The sequence below is a fragment of the Pteronotus mesoamericanus genome, unplaced genomic scaffold (assembly GCF_021234165.1).
Source record: "Pteronotus mesoamericanus isolate MK-2021 breed Mesoamerican mustached bat unplaced genomic scaffold, CSHL_Meso_final scaffold_705, whole genome shotgun sequence".
NCBI classification, from domain to species: Eukaryota; Metazoa; Chordata; class Mammalia; order Chiroptera; family Mormoopidae; genus Pteronotus; species Pteronotus mesoamericanus.
In genome coordinates this window covers 15,731,411-15,748,295 of record NW_026555326.1, presented here as the reverse complement: position 1 = coordinate 15,748,295, position 16,885 = coordinate 15,731,411, and the positions used below count along the sequence as shown (strand labels likewise).

General features: G+C 47.5%; 2 protein-coding genes across 6 annotated transcripts; one reads left to right on the top strand and one right to left on the bottom strand.

The window, feature by feature from the left end:
• Positions 1-27: 27 nt before the first annotated feature.
• Positions 28-16,761, bottom strand: S100A13 (S100 calcium binding protein A13). Of its 4 annotated transcripts, none has more exons than XM_054562971.1 (3): positions 16,488-16,761; positions 10,160-10,358; positions 28-260 (listed from the first exon to the last, which is right to left on the bottom strand). In XM_054562971.1, the coding sequence occupies exons 2-3, from the start codon at positions 10,310-10,312 to the stop codon at positions 117-119; spliced, it is 297 nt and encodes a 98-aa protein (XP_054418946.1). In that variant the 5' UTR covers positions 10,313-10,358; positions 16,488-16,761; the 3' UTR covers positions 28-116. The 4 variants fall into 4 exon arrangements, with proteins under 4 accessions (XP_054418946.1, XP_054418948.1, XP_054418947.1 ...); XM_054562973.1 differs by lacking the exon at positions 16,488-16,761 and adding an exon at positions 14,032-14,049; XM_054562972.1 differs by lacking the exon at positions 16,488-16,761 and adding an exon at positions 10,737-10,833.
• Positions 12,152-15,718, top strand: S100A1 (S100 calcium binding protein A1). 2 transcript variants are annotated; one of them, XM_054562975.1, is made up of 4 exons: positions 12,152-12,276; positions 14,052-14,146; positions 14,282-14,434; positions 15,391-15,718. In XM_054562975.1, exons 3-4 carry the CDS (start codon positions 14,294-14,296, stop codon positions 15,532-15,534), a joined length of 285 nt encoding a protein of 94 aa, XP_054418950.1. In that variant the 5' UTR covers positions 12,152-12,276; positions 14,052-14,146; positions 14,282-14,293; the 3' UTR covers positions 15,535-15,718. The 2 variants fall into 2 exon arrangements, with proteins under 2 accessions (XP_054418950.1, XP_054418949.1); XM_054562974.1 differs by lacking the exon at positions 14,052-14,146.
• Positions 16,762-16,885: the final 124 nt, after the last annotated feature.

The following is a 16,885-nucleotide window of genomic DNA, read 5'->3' as shown; positions in this document are numbered from 1 at the left end:
AGAAATCAGGGTGGGTGTGAATAAGAAACATTCATGTTTTAAGGAGGAGGTTTTATTGGGGGGGAATGGGATTCTGCCTGGTCCTGCCCTGCCCACCCCATCCTGGCCAGCCGGCTTTACTTCTTCCGGATCTCCAAGGCCTTCTCCTTCCTGATTTCCTTGGCCAGCTCCCCAATCAGCCTCCAGTACTCATTGAACTTGAGCTCTGAGTCCTGATTCACATCCAAGCTCTTCATCTTCTCATCTAAGGAGCCCACATCCTGAGGAGACACCAAAGGGAGGCGTGGGGTTACAACAACATTTCCGAGACAGGGAGAGGGGGAGAAATTGCTGGCTGTCATCCCCTTCCCTCAGGACCTGCCCCACATATTCAGGACAAGGCTGCAGCCCCAAGACACTGCTGTTGTGGTGCCCAACTCCACGGGGCGGCAGCACAGTGTTTGCTGGGGTGTAAATACTCCTGCCACAGCACATTATGAACCACAAACATGTCACTGAGTGCAGAGCTGGGGAGGGATACACACATTTGGGCCTTCACCTGCAGGTGTGGGTAGGTTCCAGCCCTGGATCTGCACTACTGCACCAGCCCTGGGATCTGTCCAAGGACATTTGGGGAGCCCTTGTAGACACAGACGCACTCTGACCACCCTCTTGCTTCAGAGAAAGCTAGAGAATTTCACAATGCTTGGGTACTCATTTGCATAAACCTGATGTCTTCTCATTTTTCCATTTGAGTCACTACCCTGGTAGATCAGGGAAATGGCAAAGACACAAGGTATTTTTTTTCTAGGGGACCCTTGACCAAGTCTCTAGTGACAGGCCTATGAAATCAGAGGGTACTGTAAGCTGGACCATCAGGACCAAAAAATTTGTTGCCAGATAAACAGTCACAACCAAACCGTGACTGTTGAACAATGCATCCATGTCAAACCAGAAAATGGTGCCTCAGGCACAGTTCCATGCTAAACATCTGAATCAACATTTGGATGAAGCCAGAGGAGACTTGCCAAATCTATAGATGGCACAGAGCTAATCCATAGAAGAGCTATACAAGAGTTTTTAAAAAGCCACAATCACACTTAATTGTATAATACTATGAGTATCGCCAGTGGAAGGCAAAGATGCCCAGTGTAACACTGTATCGGTGGAGGGGGGAGGGGACAGGAAACAGAGTCGAGAGAAAGAAATAAAAAGTATAACAAGTGTTAGGAAAGAAGGGGAAAATGCACCTCTTATTATTCAGCCATTATATCATTGTGTACTGAGGGAGAAAAAAAAATAATCATAATGGCTAACATTTCAACAAGTGCAAGCACTTTATAGTGCTGACTGTTCCACGCATTATGCTGAACACATTACATGTTTTGACTTCATTTAATCTTCATAATCTACTGGAATGAAAGGCTCCATTAGCGCAGGGACCTCGTCCATCCTGTTCACCACTGTACAGCCAATGGCGGGGAGACTGTCCGGCACGTCGCAGGGGCCTGCTCACCACCGTAACCCAAAGCCTAGGACAGCACCAGGGCAGGGCAGAGTACTGACTGAATAAATGCAAGACCAACCCAACAAAAAACGTTATTATGAGTCCATTTCACAGATGAAAAAGTAAGGCTCTGAAAGATTAAGTAACTAACCAGGGATGATATATGCCAGAACCTGCATCTGAGCCCAGATTGTTTGATTCAGAGCTTATACCCTTATCCACGATTCTGTATTTCTCCCCCTCCCCCCAAAAAAATATTAGAAAGGATAAAGTATCTGATTATATTATTAATATTAAAAAACCAATACCTTTTATATATATAAATGTTAACCAGTTAGAAACTAAGCTAAGAAAGATCCCATTTAAAATAATAAGAAAGGACAATAAAGCACTTAGCATAAATGTAGAAATCACTTAAGCTTTTGTAAAGAAAACTGAACTGAATCACAGTATCACTGATATATGGGATATTGTGATTTATAAAAAATATACATTTGGTCATTCAAGTGACCAACCAAAATATAATTCTCATGTATATGTGGTCTTCCTCCACAGTTCCAGACTCACAACTCCCAAAAGCTTTAGAATTTCCTAAGCGTTGAGAGTGATGGTGTCTTTTGTTATGTTAATGAGGCAAGCCCCGCCACACTGGAAATTGGGTCTTAGACAATGTATTTAATATAAAAGAAAATTGGAACCCTGGCAAAGTAGCTCAGTTGGTTGGAGTGTCGTCCCAATACGCCAAGGGTTGTGGGTTTGACCCCCTCTCAGGGCACACACATGAATCAACCAATGAGCTCTGACTGGTGGGGCTCAGCGGGTTGGACAATGTCCTGCAAACCAAAAGGTCACCAGTTGGATTCCCAGTCAGGGCACATGTCTGGTTGTGTTCGGGTCCCTGGTTGCAGGTGTGCAAGAGGGAAGTGATCAATGTTTCTTTTCCCCTTTTCCCCTTTCTCTAAAAATAAATAAAATCTTTTTTAAAAAATCAACCAATTAATGCGTAAATAAGTGGAGCAACAAATCGATGTCTCTCTTTCTAAAATTGATAAATTAAAAAAAATTTAACTTGAATAAATAGAAAAACATACCTCTCCTTAGAGAGAAAGGCTCAATAGTATAAGATGTCAATATTCCCTAAAATATATATACATGATCCTAATCAACAATATACAGGATTCTTTTAAACATGATTAAATGTTACTAAAATTCTTCTTGAAAAATAAACACATGAGATCCACCAGTAAAAGTCTGAAAAATAAGAGAGCAACAACCCTACAGGTTATTAAAGCATACTATAAAATTACAGTAAATGAGATTGTTACTAAATAATAAACAGATGAATGAAACAGAATAAAGAGACCCAAAATACACAAGGGAATAATTGGATAATTAATAAAGGTGGTATTTCACATCAGTAGGAAAATTTTAATAAAATAAAGTGTGGTGTGTCTTTTTTTAAAATATATTAAATTGGGGGAGAGCTTTCTAAGCATGACATAAAACATACAAGCCACTGAGGGAAAGTTTGATAACTTGACTACATAAAAATTTTTTATAGTCTGTATGGCAAAAAACTACCCAAAATAAAGTCAAAGGACAGAAGGGAAGTTAGGGAAAAATATTCACAACACACATAATAGACAAAAGCTAATTTATTCATTCTATAAAGAGCTAGAAAAAAATCAATGCGAAAAAGAAAAGCTCTCTGATAAAAGAAATAAACAAGCAGTTCACAGAAAAAGCAATATACATGCCCATGAAAAAGTTTTTTTAATGTATTTCACTCAGAATTTAAAAACTAATATAAATTAGAACAAATACCATTTTCACCTGTTAGACTGGCAAAAATTAAAAGCTTGGTAACTCTTCATGGCACCTCAGAAGCAGTCAGCTGCTTCAGGGCGAAACTGAACATTTCCTTCCCAGCCACTGGTTGCCAGAAACTCGTTGAAGTGGACAATGAACACAAACTTCATACCTTTTACAAGACACGCATGACCACAGAAGTTGCTGCCAATGCCCTGGGTGAAAAATGGAAGGGTTATGTCGTTCGAATCAGTGACGGGAAAAACAAATGAGGTTTTCCCAGGAGGCAGGGCGTCTTGCCATGATCCTGTTTGCCTGCTACTGAGTAAGGGGGGTTTCTGTTATAGACCAAGGAGGACTGAAGAAAGCACAACACTATTCAGGGTTACAGGGCTGCACCAACCTCAGTGCTCTCAACTTGGCCCTTGTAAAAAAGGGGGAGAAAGATATTCCTGGTCTCACAGATACTACTGCGACTCGTCGACTGGGGCCCAAAAGAGCTAGCAGAGTCTGCAAACTTTTCAATCTCTAAAGAAGATTATGTCCGCCAGTATGTTGTGAGAAAGCCCCTAAACAAAGAAGGTAAGAAACATAGGAAAAAAGCACCCAAGATTCAGTGTCTTATTACTCCACAAGTCTTCCAATACAAATGTCAGTGGGTTGCTCTAAAGAAACAGTGTGCTAAGAACAATAGGAGGACGCAGCAGAATACGCTAAACTCTTTACTAAGAGAGTGAAGGAAGGCAAAGAAAAATGCCAGGAACAGATTGCCAAGAGACGAGAGTCCACCTTTGAGTACAGTCAAAATGATCTAGCCCTAATTGATGCAGCTCCGTTGGTTGGACATTGTCCTGCAAAGCAAAAGGTCACTGGTTTGATTCCCAGTCAAGGCACATGCCCTGGGTTGCAAATTCAGTTGGGTTCAGTCCCTGGCCAGGTAGCCTATGAAGGCAACTGATGGATGTTTCTCTCCTGCTCTTTCTTCCTCACCTCCCCTCTCTCTAAAAAATAAAATATTTTTTGGAAATAATGTGGGTTCAATTCCCAGTGTGGGCACATACAGAAGGCAACCAATTGATGTTTCTCCCATGAAATGATAAGGCCGGTGCCATTTGCTATTGTGGCACCATTTGCCAAGCAGGCCTATGACCTTGTTAAACATGGCTGCCATTTTATTCTTCTGAGTTTATGTCCCCAAGACTGGAAATTACTGGAAAGCAAGAGCAGAATGTGACTAACCACCCCCAAAAGCTGCAAGCAGAAGAAAACATTGGCGCAAACTGCAGTTTATGCAAAACCACGCAAACCGCTGTGCTGCAACGCCCCCCACAGCCCAGGGGCCACACAGCAGCAACGCCCCCCACCCTTTCGTAACACAATTGTAATCCGGTAAAAGCGCGAGGCCCCACCCCCAGTGCTGGTGTGTCTCTCCACACCATGCCCCTTTCCACTCTCAGAAAGTGAATAAGAACTTTGTTATCTGCATTTTGTTCTCTTTGTGAATTCTTTCATAGCCTGCGTCACTGACCACCCTAACATTTCATGTCGATATTTTTTCTCTCTAAAATCAATTAAAAACTGATTTACCCTCAATTAAATACCCTCAAGTGATCATTTAAAAAAGAAAGAGTAATAAAAAAGATCAGACATTTTTTTAAAAGCTTAGTAAAACTCAGTTTGGGCTTTAATTGTGCATCTAAAGAAAATTAATCTGTCTCCTTTCAATATTGAAATAAAATAATTTAGAGGGGAGAAAAGACTCATTCTGAGCAAGGACATGGGAAACAGGCATTCACATGCGCCACTGGCAGCCATATAACAGGATACAAACTTGCTGGGTGGGAGGCAAACTGGTAATATCTATAAAAATTAACCACAGACATGCCTTTTGACATAATATTTCTGCTGTCAGAACTTTCCTTCAAGTATGTAAAGATATATAAACAAGGATGTTTGCAAAGAGCAGAAAAAGGCATAAGAAAAATCTCCATCAATAAAAGACTGGCTACATACGTTTGTGTTAAACTCTATTGGAATATAGTGCATCAATTTTTAAAAATGGGAAAATATCCTTTATGCACTGTAAGGGGGAGCAGAGTTTGCCACCCCAAAATATATCTTTTGGGGGGTATTGATTACTTGAAGCTGGTTATTTTTAAGAAACAAAAGACTTGGGAAAACCTTTGGCCTTCCCCGTAAATGCCTAAAAAACTGAGTTAGAGGACCTGTTCCAGGAAGAGCACCATCATCATAGATCATACTTTAACGAAAACTAGGTGTAATAAACAGGGAGGAACCCAGCAAGGCCCCACTTTCTCAAACTCCTCTCTGTGTCCCAGTGTTAGAGATGGCCCAGCAAATATTTACTGACAAAACATTTGCTTTTCTATCTCCATGTGAATTGCCTTCCTCTCCTTTAAAGTCCCAACTACAACTCCCACTTTCTCCTTAGCTCAACTTAGCATATGTGTCTTAACTGCCCAGTTGGTCCTTAGACCCCATATTCTAATGAACTGTAGGCATATATATTAATTAAATTTGGTCATTTCTTCCTGTTAATCTGTCTCATGTCAATGTGATTATTAGACCAGCCAGAGGAACTAAAAGGGGAAAAGGGAAATCTTCCTCTCTCCACAAGAGTTACTTTTTTTTTTATCCTCACCCACGGGCATTCTCATTTGCTTTTTTAGAGAGAGAGGGAGGAAGGGAGAGAAACATCTACACAAGAGAAGAATCAATCGGTTGCCTTCCTATGCACCCAGACGGGGGATCATGCTTGGACCAGGGATCATTCACATTCAGACCAGGGATGAACCTGCAACCTACGTATGTGCCCCAACAAGAATCAAACCAGCAACCTTTCGGTTACAGGACAACGCTACAGCCACTGAGCCACACCAGCGGGGGCATTTTTTTTTTAATATTCTTTCCCCAAGAGCGAAAGCAAGGGAGAAAGCGAGAGAGAGAAACATGGATGCGCTGCAGAAACATCCATCAGTTGCCTCTCGTATGCACCCAACAGCGGACCTGGCCCGCAACCCAGGTGTGTGCCCGGACTGGAAATTGAGCTGGTGACTTTTGGGTTCACAGGCCAGCGCTTGATCCAATGAGCCAAACCAGCCAGGGCTGCTACATTTTTTAAAAAGCTATTTATAGAACAGTAGATAAGATGCTTTTATTCATTCACTCGCTCAACAATTTTTCCTTTTTTTTTTTTTTTACTATCTCACTCAATATTTTATTAGGTGCCTACTCCTAGTCAGACACTGCTCTAAGTAGAGATAAAACAGTGAGCAGATTCCTTTCCTCATGGGACTTATAGTCTTAGTAATGTATGAGCGTACAGTTCAGGTCAAGTTGTGACGGAAGTGTTTTAACAGAAAATAAAGCAGGATAAAGTAATAGAGCACAAGGGAGGTGATCTTTGTATTCAGTGGTGAAGAAAGGCCATGCTGAGGATTTGCTATTTGAGCAGAAATCTGAGTAAAATAAGGAATAAGCCTAGCAAATACCTGAGTGATGAGCATTCTGGACCAGGAGAGGAAAAGCAAAGACAGTAAATACAAATAACTCTCATTGCTTTTGAGGAGTTTTGCTATAAAAGGAAAGTAGAGATATATGGCATAGCCAGAGGGATTTATAGAATCAAGAGAGGTTGTCTTTTCTTTTTTTTCTTTTAAAGATGGGGGATATTACCCTGGCTGGTATGGCCCAGTGGATGCATGCCAGCCGGCGAACCAAAAGGTCACCAGTTCGATTCCCAGTCAGGGCACATGTCTAGGTTGTGGGCCAGGTCCCCAGTAGGGGGCACATGAGAGGCAGCCACACATTGATGTTTCTCTCTCTCTCTTTCTCCCTCCCTTCCCTGCTCTCTAAAAATTAGTAAATAAAAATCTTTAAAAAAATAAAAAAAGATGGGGGATATTGCAGCATATCTGGAAACTGATCAGAACAACTTAGTAGAGAGGGAAATTTTGAGGATGCAAGACAGGAAAGAAGAATCAAAAGGGTAAAGTCTGTAAATAGGGGGAAAGGGATGAGAGCAAGGGCACCAGGGGAGGGTCTGGTCTTGAGAGCACATATGGAGCATTGATGGAAACTGGAAGGAAGGCAGGGTATATATGTTGATCACTGGTAGGTTTGGGGCAAGGAGTACACAGATGCTGCTGACTGCTCTTATTTCTCAGTGAGAAAATTTCCTAGTGAGAGGGAGGATGTGGAAAGAGTTACTAGAGTTTGAAGAGAAAAGTTGTGAAATAATCATCTGAAAGAGCTCGTAAATGAATCAACCAGGGAAATATAGTAGAATTGGCAGGTATCATTAAGAGTCCCCTTGGAGATGTGGTTACAGATTTCAAGTGAGACAAATCAACCTGACTGTACCTTTTTCTCCAGCCAGACTCTGCTATATAAGTGCAGGCGCAGAATGGAGGGTTTAACCTACAAGTTAATGAAGATGAAATGTTGGCTTTAACCTAGGTTGGGATTTTGCCAAACAAGGACGGAGAGAAACAGAATCAAGGGTAAGGGAGTGCTTATAATGGTGAGCCTTAGAACCCTGCTGAGTGAGACGGGAAATGAGGACACAAGAGATAATGATGAAGGATAAAAAAGTGACAGTCGAGGAAATATTAGAGTAGAGGGACTAGCTAGAAGTGAAGGGAAGCAGAGTTTGACACCCCAAAATACGCCTTTTGGGATAGAAACTGAATACTTTAAGCTGCTTATTTTCAAGAAAACAAACTCAGGAAAAACCTTTTTTTAATTAAATAATTATTATTTTTAGAGGGGGGAGGGAGAAAGAGTGAGAGAGAAATATTAATGTGTGGTTGCCTCTCATGTGCCCCCCACTGAGGACCTGGCCCACAACCCAGCCATGTCCCCTGACTGGGAATCGAACCAGCAACCCTTCAGTTTGCAGGCCGGCACTCAGTCCACTGAGCCACACCAACCAGGGCATCAGGAAAAACTTTTGACCCTCCCCCTAAATGCCTAAAAGAATTTAAATAGAGGACCTCCTCCTGGAAGGGAGCTATCATTATAAGTTACTATAGTTTAGTATGAATTAGGTGTGTTAGGCCCATTTGCTGAAAGCCCTCTCTGTGTCCCATGCTAAAGACGGCCCAGCAAACATTTATTTAACAAACATGTGCTCTTCTGTCTCAATGTGAATTGCCTTCCTGCCCTTTCAAGTCTCAAACCACAGTCCACCCACCCTTCTCCTTAGCTCCAGAATGGCATCTAAGCCTTAGCTCCCCAATGTCTTCAGACCCCATATTCTTTGGAACCCCCGTGTGTACATGATGTATTTGGTTATTCCCGTGTGTTAATCTATCTCATGGTAATTTGATTATCATGCTAGCCAGACCAACATAGGAAGATAGGAGAAAAATTCACTTTTACTCCCCAACAAAGGAAGAGAATCAGAATGACAGAGGTAGAAGATAGAGAAAAGGAGGCTTAAAACTGAGGTTTTGGAAGGGATAAAGTCTGAAGCATCAACAGAGGAGTGCAATGCTGAGATGCAAGAGGAGCTCAAGAAATGGAAAGACCCAGGTGCTGGATGAGTTGTCTGTGTGGATACTGAGGATAACTACAGTACCAGTGATAGGAAAAACAGTAAGCTAGCACCTGAAGAGCTATAAGGAAGGCAGGATGTATAGGAGCTTCCAAGGAGCTGGGCATCTTAGGAAGAAGAACACACTAAGATCTGGAAGCAGCCATGAAAAGCAAAAAGTTCACTCCTGCGTTTCCAGGCCCAGGGGAAGTTGTATTTGGAAGAAAAATCAGTCACTCTTTGACAAGGCTACAGGAAAAGCTGTACTTTCAGGAGAAAGCCTAAAGTTTCCTCTTAGAAGAGGAAGAGAAAAGTCTAGGAAGTCTAAGGATGAAAGGGATTTTGCAACCGGTAGACTATAAGTTTCAGAGACCTGTTTGTTTGTTTTATTTTTCTTTTCTTTTTTTTTAAGATTTTATTTATTTAGAGAGAGAGGAAAAAAGAGAGAAAGAGAGGGAGAGAAACATCAATGTGAAAGAGAAACATTTATCAGTTGCCTCTCGTAAAGCATCCTGACCAGGGACGGGACCACAACCCAGGGCACGTGCCCTAAAAGGGCACCTGCTACTTCCACTTTGCGGGATGACACTGGACCAACTGAGCATGCTAGTTAAGGCTGTTTTGTTTTGTTTTTTTAATCCATCTTCACACACTTTTATGTGCCTGCGAATTTTCAGAAAAAAAAGTAAAACAAGCTGTTAGCAGCCTCAGATGATGTACCAAACCAGAATGGGTGAAATTTAAATCCCTACTCGATCCAGGGAGGAGAAAAAGAATGGCCTTGTCAGGCGCATTATTGAGGGTATTCCCAGAGAGGGTGGGAAGTAACCATGGGTCACTGAGATTCTATGGTTACATGCATTGGGCTGTAGGGTTTGTGTGTGTGTGTTTGACAAACGTCTTTCCATAGCTGGGCCTCAGTTTCCATAATTGTTAGTGAGGAATATACACCGTGTTTTCTCTTGCCCACCCAGCTCTGATGGTTTACGAACCTCCTGGAAGCAGTTCTGGTCCAGTCTTGTGTTAGGGAAATGAGACCAGAGGCAGAGAGCAGGCACAAGAACCTAACAGCATCTTCCGATGGCAGCACAAAGCCCAATAACACTCTTGCCCTCAGGCACAGCGTTACCTAGATACACCTACACACATCAGGCAAGAACACCCAGCACCACTTGGGTAAGAAGTCACCTACCCCCTTCCCCACAGCACACCTGTGGTCGCACTATCGTGCCCAGCCACATCACGTCTCACACAGTGTCCCACAGCCACTGTCTCCTGAAATCTCAGGCCCAGAGACCCACACCTACCTTGAGCAGGTGAGGCAACTGCTGAGTGGCCAGGTCCTTAAACTCGTTGATGCTGAGGCTGCCCTTCCGGCCCTCTTGCCCTGCAAAGGTGAAGAAGGTGGTGACCACTGTCTCGATGGCCGCCTCCAGTTCAGTCAGCGACTCTGCTGCCATTAGGCCCCTGGACTGCAGCTGATCACCTCAAGGGGCTGACCTGCCACTGAAGGGTAAGGAGAGAAAGGGAGAGTCAGGATAGAGCAGAGAGCCCCTGCCCTGGGTTGCCGTCCAGGCCTCTGCCTGGAGGAGGCACTGTGGGGAAGGAGGGAGGGGCCAGGGATGGAGCTTGGGACAGGGCAGAACCTCAGTGTCGTGGGAGAAGCAGTATTCGGTATTCATTCCCAGCCCCCTTCCTCTCTAGATCTCAACCTGGGGGTCCTTTTGAAGTGCCTGCGTCTTAAGGACCCCTCTGTGGTGGTCCCTCAGCCTGAAGACCCCTCTCTCCAGGATAGGCTGTCAGTGTGAGGGCTGTCTTTGGAGCCCTCTGCCTCCTGGCCCCTCAGTGGGGTTCAGTCCCAAGGGCCCTTTCTTGGAATCTCACCCAGCCTCAAAGAGTCAAAAGGCTGTTTGTCTCCAAAGCTTGTTTGTGTGTGTGGGGACCTGGGTCCTCGCCCCAGGCACTCCGCCTGCTCCTCCCAGCAGAGCAGCCCTGGTCTGGCAAAAGCCCAGCTGTGGTCAGGGCCGACTCCGTGAGGCCAGACCCGCCCCCCATGGCCCCTCCCTGCCTCCACACGGGGACAGCCAGGAAGAGCACGGGACTCACCAGACCTCCCGCCCGTTTCCGGGTATCAGGGGTCCTGGATGGGCTCTCCAACCGCCGCATCCCAGGAAGGGCTCCTTCCAGGCACTCACAGCCCCGGGACAGGGGAAGGGCTGGAGGAAGGGGACGTGCCCACTAATCCTCCCTTTTCAGCCATCCCTCTCTTCTCCTCCATGGGGACTGTGGCATGATTTCCCCAAGCCACTTCCCAGTCTGAGCAGGCTCCAAGGGAGGGACCTGGGATCCCAAGGAGGAAAAAGGCTCCCCATACCCTGACCTGCATGGCTCAGTTGGTTGAGCGTTGTCTTGCAGAGCAAAGGGTCACTAGTTCGATTCCTGGTCAGACACATGCCTGGGCTGTTCCCGGTTGGGGTGCAAGAGGCAGATGACTGATGTTTCTCCCTCCCTTCCCTTCTCTCTAAAAATAAATCTTTTTTAAGAAAAGAAAAAGGCTCCCCAGGCTCCCTCCAGAGTTGGGGGACTCACCAAGGCAAGTCACAGAGCTGGAGTGAAGCGTGCGGGGCTGAGGTTTATAAGCCGCCAAGCTGGGAGGCACCGGGCTCCCAAGCCCAGAAGTGTCAGGTTTCCTGGTAGATTCTGAAGAGAGGAGACGCCCAGAGCGGAGCCGGGGGGGGGGGGGGGGGGGGGGGGGCCTGGACGCTGCAGATTGAAAGAACCAACAGAGGGAGCTCAGCACTGAGAGGCCCAATCTAAGAAACACCCATTTTACAATGAGGTTCCACAAAGCACCCTGCAGCCCAAGATCATCCCCTCAGGGGATTCCAGATGGAGACCCGGAGACCCGACAAACAGGGGAATCAGACTGAGACCACACAGAGGAGACCCCAGATTGAAATCCCTCAGGGGGGGGGTCTCATACTGAAACCTCTGAGGGAGACTTCCAAAACTAATTACTCAAGGGTCCCCTCACTGAGACCCCCTCCATGGGCCCCGCCCCTTCCCTGCGTAGCGGGTGGTAGCTGGGTATGTGGGGTGTGAGGGGCTCTCAGTGTCCTTCCCAGGACCCTTCCCACCTCCCTTCCTCCCGGGCCCTGCCTGCTGGGGCCCAGCAGTGGGGGAGACACAACGAAGACTGAAGAAGAAGACACAGGGCAGCTTGTTCCAGCACAGAGGGCGCCTCTGTCCACTCCTGGCCCCTTGCCCCACTGGGTGTCTGTCTGTGAAGGGGTGGAGCTGGTAGAGAGGTGGGGTCAGTGGGGGAAGGAGGACGGAAGACAGGTCTCCCGACACAGCTCCCGTAGCCACATTTCAGCTTTGTCTGTCTGTCCAGAACCTGCTCCCACCTCAGGCCCAGGCTACAGTGAGTATCCTGCCCCACCCAGCCCTGGCCAGCTTGGGGGAAAGGGGACTTCAGTGGGGGTCCAAGAGTTTGGGGACAATGGCATTGTGGTGCACTGAGGTGAGGGTCTGGGAAGAGTTTGGATGATGGCAGTTCGGGATTTGAGGGAGATGGGATTTGGAGGGTCATGAGGGGAGGCAAATGAAGGTCAGAGGGGTATCTGGGAACGAGGTGAGCGAGGAAGCCAGTGGAGAACCCAGCCACTGAGCTTCCAAAAGACCAGGCCCTCCTAGCAGGGAGCCCTCAAGTGCCCTCCCAAGCTTCCTCAGTCTCCCAGGTGCTGGGGATGGCACCCAACCCTTGGCTCACTTCCAGTGAGGTAAGAATGAGGGAGCAGATGGAACAGCGGTTTCTGCCTACCCCCTGCAGTCTCAGCCTCGGCCACCCCACCCAGCCTTGCCAAGGTCTCAGGGCCCAGGGAAGCCTGGGGGTGGCTGAGCAGGGACCATGGGATTTCAGGAAGGGGGGCAATAGGGTACCATGCCCACTCCCAAATCTCACTTCATATAACCTCCCCTGTCTCCTCCTCTGCTTTCTTGGCCAAGACCTCCAGATTCCTCTTCCCCCCAATTCTTTTCTGTTTTCCCCTCTTCCTCCTCCCTGCCAAGATCCTCTCAGAACTGCTCCTACATAATATACCTGGCTGCTCAAGAGCTCCAGGCCACCCTGAGGTGCCCCTCCTGGACGAGGCCAGTAACTGAGCCACCAGCACCCCCCCCCCACATGCCCCTTATCCCCTCCATCAGCCAGGCTTAGGTTCCATCTCCCCCGTCTCTGTGACAACCACTTCTCATGTCCGGAGTTCAGGTGACACTCACAAGGGCCCCATTGAAGAGCTAGGGTGTCATTCGATCAGGGCCCATTGTCCAGCCCCTCAGGCCTGAGACAGGATGGGGACACCTGATCTGAGATACCTGAGCTGCCCCCTGAGGCTGTGGAGGGGCTGACTGTCCCAGGACCAAGGAAAAGAACCCCCTGGCTAGGCAGTTTCCTCTCCTCAACAGACCCCTCCATTTTCTCCCCCTCTCCCCCAACCCCTTGAACTCAGCCCTTTATTGCCCCTGATACATACCAGCCCCTCCTCCCTGCTGCCACTGTCCCCACATCTACCAGGCTGGGCCTTGGGATAGGAGGGCCAGCAGCAGGAGACAAAAGTCTCCTCTCCTCTTTCCTGGACGCTCTGGTTCCAGCGAAATCAGACATTCCTCTCTCCCTTCCCACCATCACCCAACAGAAGGGCTGATTCTGCAGAGGAGTAAGAGGAACCAAACTAGAGGTAATGGAGGGATACCCTGGGGAGCCAGCATGCCACGTTCAGGACAGAACAGAGTTGAAGGACCAAAAGTGGCCCCCAGTCCACTGACAGGAAGCTCAGAGGCAATGAGACTCTCCCCCCATGACCCCTGGGCCTCCCACTCAGGCTGGCACCTTCTCCATCAGGTGTTTGAGTGCACCAGACTGACTCCTTGCCAAGGGTGGGCAGCAGAGTCTATAGAGAGGAGCCCAGCCCAGCACCCCCAACAGCAGAGCTTGGCTATGCTTGGCAAGCAACGTCCAGGGTAAAAATAGAGCCAAAGCAAGCTTGGCTGGGTCCTGTGGCCACCCCTGCCTCCCTGCCTGCCGCCCACACCCTCCTTAGTGTCTGCCCAGGCAGCCAGGAGACATTGCAAAGTCCCCTGCAGGCCTCTAGAGCCAGCCCTGCTCCAGTTGCCCTACCTCCATGCTCTAAACCGCAGCTCCCTCTGGCTGGAATATGGATTGAGGGACACAAAGAACAGCTGTGGACTTAGATCTATTTTGGTTCTCCTACATCATAAAATTCCAGTGAAAGGTAAATTGTGATGGGGCTCTGATCTCATGGCATTTGGGCTGTGGGACCAGGGCCAGGTCTGAGGGCTCCCCTCACCCTGACCCCAGGTATCACGAGCACAGCTCCCAGCTCACTTCCATGGTGGGGGGTGGGTAGGTAAGCTGCGCAATGGGTTCTGAGCTGGAGACGGCGATGGAAACTCTCATCAATGTGTTCCATGCCCACTCGGGCAAGGAGGGGGACAAGTACAAGCTGAGCAAGAAGGAGCTGAAAGAGCTGCTGCAGACCGAGCTCTCCGGCTTCCTGGACGTGAGCACAGGGCCAGGGCGGGGGTACAGGGTGGAACGGGTGAGGGGTGGGGGAACAGAGTGGGCATCTCCCTGCCATCTCCCCACCCCCTCCCAGCACAGCTCATCCATCTTCTCAACTCTCTTGGTTCAAGTCAAAATGCCCTGATTTATTAATCACCTGTTAAGTGCCAGGCCCTGTTTACATGCATCAGTAAAAGCGCTCAGTCTAGAAGGAAAAGACTGACATTTGAATGCAAACCCAGGTGTTCCTGAACACCAGGAAGCACACAGAGCCTTAACAGAGGTGGCAGAAAAGAGTATGGGAGACTATTAACCTGGCAGAAGTCAGACAGCTTCTCCAAAGAGATGGCAGTTGAGCCATAGATTTCCAGTGGAATATTATTAGGATAAACATAGATATTTCAGAAGGTATATGCGTGAATAAAAGCATGGCAGAAAGAATATGCAGCATGCTCAGTAGTTTTAACTGGAGTGAAGGATGTAGAAAAATAGGCTAAAAAAGTACAATGTATCAGCTTTGAGGTTTTATTAAACCTGGGTTCAAATTCTGGCACTGCTACTTTCTAGCTATGTGACTTTAGGCACATTCAAACACCAACTGTCCATTTGTTTCTTTTTTAGAATGAGAATAATGAAATCTACTTCATACTGTTTGTTACAATTAAACAAAGTTTGTAAACTCTTGGTATAGTGTTTATCCCCTTGCAGGCACTCGACATGTAGTAACTGATGTTATTATTACTCTGCCTTGTTGAGTTTATTCTGTAGGCAACAGGAGGCCACAAATGTTAGTTTGGAGGGAGGCAGCAGAAGAGTCCCATTAGAAAGAGTGCCATTAAATGTAGTTCTCCTTGCTTATCTATGCCTCCCTCTCCCCAACCAACCATCCCCCTTGCCTCTGACTTAGTGCTATACGTCTCTATACCACTACCTCTCCATCTCCTCACTTCACAGGCCCAGAAGGATGCGGATGCTGTGGACAAGGTGATGAAGGAGCTCGACGAGAATGGAGATGGGGAGGTGGACTTCCAGGAGTATGTGGTGCTGGTGGCTGCCCTCACAGTGGCCTGTAACAACTTCTTCTGGGAGAACAGTTGAGCAGACAGCCCCAGTGGGCAGCGCCCTTCCCCTCTGCACTGCCATACCTGCCTCTACACCCTGCTTTCCTTTCACCCCCCTTTTCCCTCCCCACAGCCCCACCTTTGCCCACCCTCCAACAAGGGCGCAAGAGTAGTGGGCCAGGCCTGCAACTCATCTTTCATTAAAGGCTCTTCTCTCGCCAGCTGCTGTGTCTCCTTTGGACCCTGGAAGTGGGTGGGGAAGCAAAGGTGACTCACTCCCAACTTACCTTATGTGGGGCAGGATAGTATTTGAAAAGAGGTCAAGAGACCATTACACCTTCCTATCTGAGGAATGCTCAAGGCCCAGGAAGGTCGGGGTTCAAAGTTCCAGCTGGAAGTGGTTGAGACCTTAGCTTCTCGGCTATAAAGCCAAAAAAAGAATTTCCTTTCAACCTTCAAAGAATATTTAGAGGGTTTTCCATGTGCTAGACATTGTGCAGGAACTGGGGATACAGCAGAGAACAAAACAAACAGGACTCTTACCCGCATGCAGATAAACTCAGTAAGGAGGCCAGACCACTAAACACTCACACAGAAACGCTAGGAAGGAAAACGAAAGGAACCTGACGGGCATTTATTTGGGGGTGGGGGGGGCGGCGGGGAGTAGGAAGGTCGAAGATGTGTTCATTCACTCATTCATCAAACATTTGAGCATTTTGTGTACCCAGGCTGTAGAAAATGCCCGTCTGTATCAAAATCCACGTGGATGGCACGTAGGGATCCTACCCAAATAAGAATTTAACAATGTTCAAGCCAAGTGGGGGTGGTGGGACAAAGTGAAGAGGAAAACAGGGACGGGGAGTGGTGACTGGAGCAGACTCCAGGAGAGGTGCGCCGCCAATGCCGGCCCCCACAGGCCTTGGCTGGCGCACTCACAGCATTCCACAACTCGGAACGAGAGCGAACGAAAGGAGAGCCAATGCAAATTACCCAGTCCTGGTGGTCCGGAGGAGACACCGACGATCCCAAGTCCCACGTAAAGAATTTAGACCGGCTGGTGTATCTCTCCACACCATGCTCCTCTCCTTTCTTGGAGAGTTAATAAAAACTTTATTCCCTACCAAAAAAAGAATTCTAGACAGTCTGCCAAATTCTAGAATTCCTGGGCAGCCTGGGTGGCGAGCAGGCGTGCGAGGAAATACGAATATGGTTTTCACGGAGACCAATCCCGCTCCGAGCCGTCCGGTTTACCAACAACCCGGCCGGGAGCAGGAACCCTCTCCCAGACCCACCGCGAGGCCTTGGCCACGCCCCTCCGTGACCTGCAAGCATTCAGACCCGGACTTTGTTAAAGGTCCGCCTTCTTCCTAGGGCTCCGAGATTCCTGC

Coding starts and splice junctions, on each gene's coding strand:
- S100A1 (XM_054562974.1), top strand. CDS start 14,294: ATGGGTTCTGAGCTGGAGACGGCGATGGAAACTCTCATCAATGTGTTC. Junction 14,435..15,390: donor AGCTCTCCGGCTTCCTGGAC/GTGAGCACAGGG, acceptor CTCACTTCACAG/GCCCAGAAGGATGCGGATGC.
- S100A13 (XM_054562971.1), bottom strand. CDS start 10,312: ATGGCAGCAGAGTCGCTGACTGAACTGGAGGCGGCCATCGAGACAGTG. Junction 261..10,159: donor AGTTGCCTCACCTGCTCAAG/GTAGGTGTGGGT, acceptor GTGTCTCCTCAG/GATGTGGGCTCCTTAGATGA.